The sequence below is a fragment of the Sciurus carolinensis genome, chromosome 10, assembly GCF_902686445.1.
Source record: "Sciurus carolinensis chromosome 10, mSciCar1.2, whole genome shotgun sequence".
Taxonomy (NCBI): Eukaryota; Metazoa; Chordata; class Mammalia; order Rodentia; family Sciuridae; genus Sciurus; species Sciurus carolinensis.
Genome location: NC_062222.1, coordinates 30,370,060 through 30,379,864, shown reverse-complemented (window position 1 = coordinate 30,379,864; position 9,805 = coordinate 30,370,060). Strand labels below are relative to the sequence as shown.

At 41.6% G+C, this 9,805-nt stretch overlaps 1 protein-coding gene across 16 annotated transcripts in view; it reads right to left on the bottom strand.

Moving 5' to 3' along the window:
* Positions 1-1,272: 1,272 nt before the first annotated feature.
* The window catches only part of Npy2r (neuropeptide Y receptor Y2), a 322,146-nt gene continuing 313,613 nt past the window's right edge, over positions 1,273-9,805 (bottom strand). For 15 of the 16 annotated variants that reach the window (XM_047567560.1, XM_047567558.1, XM_047567567.1 and 12 more), the window contains 4 exons: positions 9,356-9,493; positions 8,815-8,917; positions 8,151-8,450; positions 1,273-4,341 (listed from right to left, as the gene is read on the bottom strand). In XM_047567560.1, the coding sequence (XP_047423516.1) occupies positions 3,165-4,341; positions 8,151-8,450; positions 8,815-8,917; positions 9,356-9,422 (1,647 nt within the window). In that variant the 5' untranslated portion in view covers positions 9,423-9,493 and the 3' untranslated portion in view covers positions 1,273-3,164. Of the gene's footprint in view, positions 4,355-8,150; positions 8,451-8,814; positions 8,918-9,355; positions 9,494-9,805 lie in introns of those variants that run through there. The other variant, XM_047567569.1, reaches the window with a different exon arrangement.

The window sequence follows — 9,805 nt, the reverse complement described above, 5'->3', positions numbered from 1 at the left end:
AAAAAGAAATAAAGAAAAAACAAACAAATGAAGGATATTCCTGAACAAATACAGATGTTTTCTGGATTTTGCATAGTTAAAACCTTACTTTCTGAGAACATACATGAAAAAATGAGATACATATGTTTCACCACCTTGTAGCTTTATCTTGCCTTTAATATCTACTTTAGAAACTCAGTTTCTTTGATGAGTATTTATTGAGTACTGGTGACAGGAACTGTAAGTACCTGTGATTTCATAAGGGTTAAGACAGTCTCTGTCCCCTGCTCTCATGATGCTTAAAATCTAGAAAAAAAAGATTGGAAGAAAAGGGAATTTTCACAGAAGAAAACACATGGACATAGGTGTTATGCATCCTCCCAGGTCATAAAACTATTTTGAGTTCATTATAAGAATTATGGGGAGATATTGAAGAATCTTAGTCAGAAGAATGGTTTGATAAAAACTGAGTTTTGCCAGGTGCAGTGGCATGCACCCATAATCACAACAACACAGGAGGATCTTAAGTTGCAGAAAAGCCTCAGCAACTTATCAAGACCCTGTCCAAAAATAAATTAATAAAAATAGCCTAGGATGCAGGTCAGTACTGAAGATTCTGGTTCAATTCCCGGTACTGGGAAAAGAACAAAATAAGAAAAATAGAGAGAGAAAAAAACCTGAATTTTGAAAAATAACTTTGGCTAGTGGATCAAAGTTGATTGTATGAAAAGATGACAAGGTATAGACATCAATTAGGAAGAAACTGTATCAGCCTAGATGTGCAATTATAAGGGTCTGAGAAACAATGAGAGCCTGGAAGACCGGGATGGAGAAAAGTAAAATGCCTCCAGAAACATTTAGGACTTGGAACAAAACACAGAAATTAATTGGTGAGATGTGAGATGAAGACACAGAAGAGTCAAAGATGACTTGAAAGTACACAGCTTTGGGAACTGGTGTGTAGCAGTCATGACTGGAACAGGGTGGAGGTGAGACAGAGTGCACTAAAATGTCAGGTCTGCTTGACACATGTTGGATTTGATCAGCTGATGAGGCCCATGCACACATTTCCTTAGCCAGTAGAGATACAGGTTGGAAATTCTAAAGAACCATCTTATCTGAAAACAAAGATTCAAGCATTCTCAGTTGCAGTGGTGGGAGTGGATCCATTGACCCAGGTGCAAGAACACAACAGAAGGACAGCTAGACTACAATTCCATACCAGTATTTAATTTCCCAAATTCTTTTTATTTCAACATTAAAATCACTACATAAAAAGATATTTTACTAATGAATTGACATAGTTAATTGGATCAGACATATGTTAATCAGCTCATTAACTGAAATCTAACAGTTCAGTCATCACAACATATAAATTTCTTTCAGTGTAAGAATTCTCCCAGGGAGATAAAATCCTTAACTACAATTTTCTATTAACATCTTAAGCAATATAACAGCGGTGAAAAGAACAAAAGTCTTCTCCTTAGATAGTTTTGCTAAGGTCAACAGAAAAATGAATTCTTCAATTACATATTACAGCTATACATTTTTTTTTGTTAATTTCTTAATCTGTCTTCCATCTAGTCTAATTTCTACTGTCTTAATTCTTTTTCAGTATTCCAAAAGTACTTCACTTCAGGACCAATCTTTTATTTCTAGCATAGAACAAATTTAATAAGAGCAGTAGTATGAATTTTAAATAGATCCATAAAATGAAGCTCTCCAGCTCATAAAATCAGTGTTATAACTGAATATAATACTCATGTTGAAATTATCTGCAATGCAAGGAATATGTTCACAAATTCCATCATATTTACAAAAATATAACTATACTGAAACTTCTTTAACAGCATCGAGAGAAGTGCAACTATTTTTAAATCTCTCTTCTTTTTCATGAACATAGAGTGTTTTAATTATCTTTGGTTAGGTACTATTAAAATAAAAATTATATTAATAAAATCATTAAGGAAAAACTACTATAGAATCTATGTTCCACTATTTATAGGTACATTTTATTATGTATATATTCATACATCCAATAAATATATAGTTACTTTAAGGAAAAAAATGTGAAATTGGTTGAAACAAAACATTTGCAAGATGTAATGAATCGAGTGCTTTTAGTTTTCCTTACCAGATGGGTCTATTTTGATGAAATTATATTATTTTAATCATAAATGGGTCCATTGAAGATGAATTCCAAAGAAAATAACATTTCAGTGTTCTATAAACATGTATGTGTCTGTGCAAAAATTGCTTACAAATAGACATATGTTGCAAAATGTTGTAAAAATTATTTTCTATCTGATTTAATTTTAGTGCAAATTTTTTCCAACACAGGAATCATCACAGAAATTACACAGGTTCAAAAAGTTATAGCAATTAGCAATAATTAAAAGAATTAAGTTATTTACTGATTATGTAAATAGTGTCTATACAAAAGCAGGAAAACCTTGAAATGAGAAATTCAATAACACTTATATTTTTGTAATTCTGAGAATTTCAGCCTTTGATTCTGAGTTGAAAAATAATTCACAAAATGTGCATTTGCTTTTATGAGCAATTGCTCACTGAGAATTAAGAATTTCCCCCAACATATTAATCATCTAGCAAATTTCAGCTTATTCCCTTGAAGTCATCTCGAAATCATTCAGTTAGCAACATTTTCCTATAGCATTCTCTTTTGGATTTCACATATAGGAAGGACAATAAAACCAAAACACCATAAAGGAGCGCCTATGACTCCCTAGAGAAATTCATGTTCAGACATCTTTTCATCGGATGAGAAGGAAACAAGGAGGACACAGAACCCCCAGTACTTGTCCTGAAGTGACTTGAATGTCCACTTACTTTACCCCCACCTTTGAGCAATGCTGATAATGTCAACTCCTTATTCAGGTTGCCTTCAATCTGGGAGGTGAGTCAAAAGCACTTCTTTGTTTTCACTCTTAATTCAATCTACCATCTGTACAACAGTAATTAAATCATTTTGTTGTCCCATCTTTGAATACAAGTAAATTCACCTAGGCTCTCCCAGTCAGTTTTCCAGGAATAATGCTGCCAAGACTTCCATTATGATGCTTTTCTGTCCTTAAAATGGGAGATCAGGACATACCTGTGAACCTGCCTTAATCAGATCGATAGCTCTGGTCAGAATTCAATCCTAAGTTTTTACACCTGTTTCCTTAGACGTTGGTAGCCTCAGATAAAGAGTCACTGAGGCCATTGTGCTTTTTGACTTCCAGGTTCTTTTTAGCTTTGAATGTCACAGACACCTCTGAGTGAATGGCATCCAACCTCTGCTCACAGCGGAAGGCTGACAGGAAAGCCTTCCTGTAGTTGCTGTTCATCCAGCCATAGAGAAGAGGGTTGGCGAAGGTGGAGCACATGGCGATGATGTGGAAGACCGTGAAGATGAGTTTGTACTCCTTCAGGTCCAGCACCTGGCTGTCAATGTCAACAGCGAGTTGGAAGGCGTGGAGGGGCAGCCAGCTGACAGCAAACACCACTACCACACACACTAGCATTTTGGTGGTCTTCTGCCTGCGTTGGTGGTAGTGGTCATTTGCAGCTCCAGGGCTGACATGGTTCTTGAGTTTACTCCAGATACGAGTATAGGAAAAAGATATGATGCCCAGAGGCAAAACATACAGAATCAACAAAGAGGAAAGACTATAGATGGTGCCATAGATACTCTTCTCCTCACCAGGCCACTTCTCAGTACAGGCCACAATCTCAAAGTCTGGAATAATCTCAATTAGTGAGTACTCCCGGAAGATGGCCAGCGGACTTGCCAGCAGGGCACTGATGCCCCAGGCCAAGCCAATAATCAGGAAGCTGATTCGCTTGGAGATCTTGCTCTCCAGATGGTAAACAATGCATCGATGTCGGTCAAGGGCAATTACAGTCAAGGTGATGGTAGACACCTGAACTGCCAGGCCCTGGGCATACGGCACCAGGTGGCACAGGACAGGACCCATTTTCCACTCCCCCATTAAGGTATAGGTAAGAGTGAATGGTAGGCACAAGGTGTTCACCAAAAGATCCGCCACAGCCAGGTTGGCAATAAAATAATTGGTTACCGTACGCATGCTCTTGAATTTGATCACCACGTGAATCACCAAAGAGTTGCCAACTACCCCAAGTAAGATGATGGAGCAGTAGGCCAGTATGAGGACAACACGCACCTCCATCAGCTTGGTGCTGTCTATGAGCTCTGGCTCGGGGTCAGGGGCCAGCTCACCTCTCGGAGTCGTGTGCCCTGCCCCATACTGCTCCACCTTGGTTTCTTCCACTGTTTGGTTCTCATCAGCCTCTGCACCCACTGGTCCCATTTTCAGTTCTGTTGTACTTGGCCTGCAACTAGCACAAGAATCTACAATTAAGAAAGGAAAAGACAGAACAAATATGAATCAAGGAAAACACAAATGTGTAGTAAAAAATATCCCAAAGGAACTGGTTCAGTTTTGGTTGAGGCTCAATATATCTGTCCTTTGATTCCTAAAATTGCACCTAGTATAGCATCTAAATAAAGCAGGTCCTTTATTAAGTCTATGCAAAAGAATGGATCAATTAAGTCAGGTTCTCAAAATCTATACAAGGATGGGAAAATGCAGTATTCTTCTACAGTGAGAAACAGTTCCAGTACGGATGCTACCTAATGGAGTCCATTCATTTTCAGTGGGATGAATGTTATGAACTTTACTGATGTTATAGCTTCTATAAATTCACCCAATTAATTTTAAGGGAAAGAAAGTAAGGTTACCTTCACTGTCTTAACTATTTTAAATTTTTCAATATATAGCAAAAACTTGTATAGGGAAGGGACAAATATGAAAACCCATCCCTGATCCTTGAACTTGGGAGTATAAAATAAGGCACACTGATGGGGTTCTGCTTCATAGCCATTTTTTCCTAGTATACCAGTTGATAAATAGTCATCCCATGTAACACAGCAGAATCCTGTACAAATACTACAATAGAAGTATTCTCAAGTCTGAACCCCATGCCCCTAGAACCCTAAATATAAAGTTTTAGCACTTTTCTTTCCCTTTTGCCTCCTCCCAGTCCCTGTTTATTTCCCTTCTGTGTGACCTGCTTCAGTCAATACTCTCCCCATTAATGAAACCAACTAAAACTAAAAATGTTTAAGCTTTCTCATCTCCTGTGGACTCCATCTCCCACTTTTCCTACTCTGTTCTACTCTATACCACAGGAGGACTAAGTCTCACAGAGACATTTGCAGGGTCCCCAGTCATAGGGACTGGGTTTCTGGCTCCGTTAAGTTAATGGGAGGCACTGGCAGGTAATTAGCAGGTAGGAGGAAGCCTCTGCCTCCTTTCCTGTCCCTCTGTTCTGAGCAGTGCCTCTGCACCAACTCCATGGCTCTGGCATCCATAATACAAACCCACTGTGATCCTGCTTGCAGGGGATGGCCCTGGTTCCTGGGCCTCTGCCATATGGCCTCTTCTCCACGTCCCTCCAGTTGGGGGTGGTAATGATCCCCCTGCTCTTGCTAATTCCTGAGTAGCCCCAACATTCCCTATTTGGATTCCATCACCTGTGTAACCACTTATCTGTATTTGATTCCTTCTTTTTCACGTTTTGAAAGAGATTTGGTTTTGTATGGTCTGCTGAGAGCATGCTAGGTTTAATTTTCTCTCCCACTAAAGCGTCTGCACCCAAGCATGATGATAACACTGGCCTATGCAAGGGGAATCCAGTCCTCAGTACGACATTCCCATCTTGATGCCTCATCTCAACATCCCAACGTACCTTCTGTCATAATGAACTGCTCCCAATTCCAGCAACATCTGGAATCTCTCATGCCTCCCTCTGTCCTCTGTGCCACCCAGGATGCCTCTCAGTTATCCCAACAAGTCATGCTCACTTCCAAGGCTGGATGGCCATACCGAGATCATTTTCCTCTGTTCACCCCAACACAGCAATCTTTTCACAGGCAGAAGCTAGATCTTTCTCATACATTATTTAATCCTGAGCATCATCAAAGACATTCAAGACACTCAATAATTTGGCAAAACAAATATGAAACTAAAGGAAAGCACAGTTTTACTAATAATGTCAGTTATTTAATAAAAAAGTGTAATTTTGATTCTTTCCTATAGATAATTACCTATACAGGATTGCTTGCCATGCCATGACATCTTTATACCTGTTTTCTTATACTTAATCAGATAACCGCTTCTACAGGAAAATTATCCAAAGAACCTCTAGGTCCATTCCTGATTGTATCTTTTAGATTGTTAGGATACACCACAAAGAGAAACTCTTCTTAAATCAATCTCTCTCTCTCTCTCTCTCTCTCTCTCTCTCTCTCTCTCTCTCTCGCTCTCTCTCTTTCTCTCTCTCTCTCTCTCTCTCCACTTCTCTTCGGTTCTCTCTCTCCCTCTCTCTCCTCTTCTCTCTCCCCCTTTTTCTTTTAGGCCATCCCCCTTTGTCGTACCCTAACTATCCAGAGGGGCCTGGGAGTTCCCATGGACTTGTGTATTTGCTGTACTGACTTATTCTAGTTCCCTCGGCATAAATTTCAAACAGAATATTCCAAGGAGATCAGGGTCTCTTTCCCATTTGCTTTGCTTCTCTAGTAAATAGAGAGAGTGGAAAGGAGCCACTCGCATCATGGAGCATGCATTTGATAAGTTCTACCATCTCCTTTAGAGTAAGAACTGACTCTACAGAACACAATTAGTCAGTTCAGACAACTCATTAACAGAATTAACAAGACTTGAGAAGTCAGTTTGGAGATTTTAGCAGACTAAATTGAGAGTAAGCATGAAATCGAAGGACATAAGGAAGAAGGGGTGTATTTGATTCATTAACTTAGTTTGCTCTTTCTTTTCAGTCTTATTTTTTTTTCAAAGCCCTCTTATTTACACCTTCTCTGCAGGAATGGCTATTGATCTACAAGCTGTTAGCATATGGACATGATTAGATGCTTGTAAGCACACTACTGGCTTTCAGCCAGATCAAAACATTACCCAGAGCTGAGAATGTGTCATTTCATGACAGCACTTCTGGAAAAGTGGAAAAGGAAAAGAAAGTACACAAAGGAAGTTGCCCACATTAGAAACTCAAAAAGCACAAAAATTAAAAGATAAGCAAAGAAATCTTTTCTTGAAATAAGGCAAAATAAGGCATTCACAGTATTCAAGAAATTTAAGGAGAGCTTGTGAATAGTACAGTTTTCTTGAACAAGTGAGTGCTTAGAGATTTTGTTACAGAAACATTTCTTTGTAGAATAGGAAATGAGGTTTGGGGTTTTTTTTTCCTTTTTTTCCCCTTGTTTTTCCTCCTGAAATTCTAAGTACTTATAATGAGTCTGACAGCCTTATCTGACTATAAACTTATATCAATGGGGTTTTTACAATGGTTATTTCTGCAACATTATTGTCCCAGGTTGGCCTTAGTGAAGCTTGACATCTTATCAAGCACAGCATCTTACAGTAATCGTTTCTCAGGGAAAAAAAAAAAATCTCAGAAATCAAGTCACACACTCTAGGTTGCCTTCACTTGTTAATCCTGGAATGTGGAGAGAAGAAACTTTCAGGACTGCTACATGCAAGACATGATTTCTTGCCTAAGAAGAACATTGAGTATATTCGCCAAAAAATCTGGAATTGTGTCTCTTCCATGTGTTTGAGCTTCTGATCTTTCTTTGAAATCAGCATTTTCTGTTTCACATCACTGGGTTTTAAATGATGTGTTCCTATTGCTAAACATCTTTAAAGCATTTCATCTCACCTCCTTTCCTTCCACCATATGCTCCTACTGGTGAGTGAGCCCTGATAAACAGATGAGTGAACACTTAAATAAACGTATTCTTGATCAGCTTTGGAGAATCCAATATGACCTTGCACTTTATTTAGTCTGGCGTTTGATTTTTAAAGAGGAGGCAGGAACGGGAACAACCCACCTATCTCTAAGAAGGAGCAGGTAAAAGTCAAGAATCTTCAGGAAAGGAAAATTCTAGCATATGGCGAAAATGAGAATGGCGTAACCCACCCCCATCCCCACTTCCCTCCTAAACGTGGCAGGAGGGTAGGCGTGGGCTATCCTTAGGAACACCATCCCAATGCCTATTTCATAAGACCCTGGGCTTCTTTGGGGATGTGCAAGTTCCAGAAGGGAAATCAGATGTAGGACTTACTGACCTGGCCCTCGCGTTACTGCTGAGACGTAAAACAAGAAGTGTGCAGCCAGTCAGTCCGATGGTTATCCGAAGAGGGCCCTGGGAGGCCCCCAAGGCAGACCCAGTTGTTTGCTCCGACGGTCCAGTGCAGTGGACTGCTCGGGCGAGCAGCGGGAGCAGCTGGAGCTCCCTGGAGCCTGGCTCTCTGTCTCGGCCGTGCGCGCTTGGGCACCGCACTGCGCTGCACAGTCTCCGGGTGGGCGTAGAGGATAGGGGGAGGGGGTTGGAGGTGGGTGTCGGGGCGGGGGAGGCAAACCGCTCCCTTGAAGAAAAAGAAACAGGTGCGGAGGCTGAGGAGAGATGGCCCTGCAGCGGAGAGAGCTGGATAGGAAGTTTCCGTGGCTAGGGAACTGGGGACAGCGTTCGCTGTTTCTCAGATGCGTCCTGGTCTTGGGAGACCGCGCAACGCAGTCAAACCCTACCCAGCGAGACGCCCCATCGCAGGTCCCACTACTACCTGCAGCTGCCACTCTCACTCCCCTGAACACCCCCAACTTTGATACTCTGGGCGTTTGCACCACGCCTACCTTCTTTCACTTCCACGAACCCCTCCCTTTACTCTCCACCCCCAATTCCGCTAGAGATGGCTCCGAGAGGACAGACGCTAGTCTGGAACCCGGGCTCACCAAATTCGCAGGGAAAAGGCAAGGGCAAAGGCGTGACGGAGACACTCAGCTGCAATCCAGGGAGGTGCGGTCCCCGGTGCCGAGGGCGAGCACAGACCGCGGGCTGGAGGGAGGCAGGTGGAGAGACAGAATCTTCGCACCTTCCCGTGGCTGAGAAAATCCCACGACTCCCTAATGGGAGTTGCTTCCTATTTTCGCGTGTAGGAGCAAAAGTGGAGTTGCACCCGTGCAGAACCAGGGAAAGGCAGTTCTATTGCACGGAGGACAAGTCCTCCACACGCTCGCTCATGGCTTGAAAGCCGGGCACTGGTGTCCCTATAACTGGGCGGTCGCTGCGTTCCAACAGGAGGGTAAAGCCCGTTCAGATCCTTGCTGCCCAGGATCCGCAGTTCCTTAACAGGTGTCTGAGAACAGTTTCAAAGTTGAATAGCGCATATTCAGATTAAGCCTGAGTGTGCGCTTTGGCAAAAGCTGGAACAGGAAAAGAAAGGGAAGCAGTGGGTCTCAAATAAAAATCATTATCTTTCTCTAGTTAACTTACTTCCGGATCCTTTCCTCTTGTCTCTTTCCTGACTCAAGCCTTTGGAGCCAGGATGAGATGTGAGCATAGGCCTTTGTAATCCTCTCTGTCGGTCTGGTTTCCAAGTGCTCAGCTAATGTCTGACAGGGCCGTTTGTGCCTAGGAACGAAACAGTATAGACAGGACAAGAAAATCAACAAAGCTGCAACGTCTATTTCCTCTAGATTCCCCCAAACTCCGAAGTTTACAGCCAGTCTCTCCCCTGCTCATTTTTTAGAGGGGACAGCAGAGGCTACCAAGTTTGGAAACCAAAAGCTTGCAATTGCAGACCAGTCTTTTCTTAACCATCCTGTGCTGGGGCTTTGCATAAATCACTTTTTTTCTATCCCTCAGAGTTTTGGGTTGTGTTTGTTGTTATTTGTTTGTTTTCCACTTCTGAAATGAGACGTTCATACCAGTTTGCTTGGAATT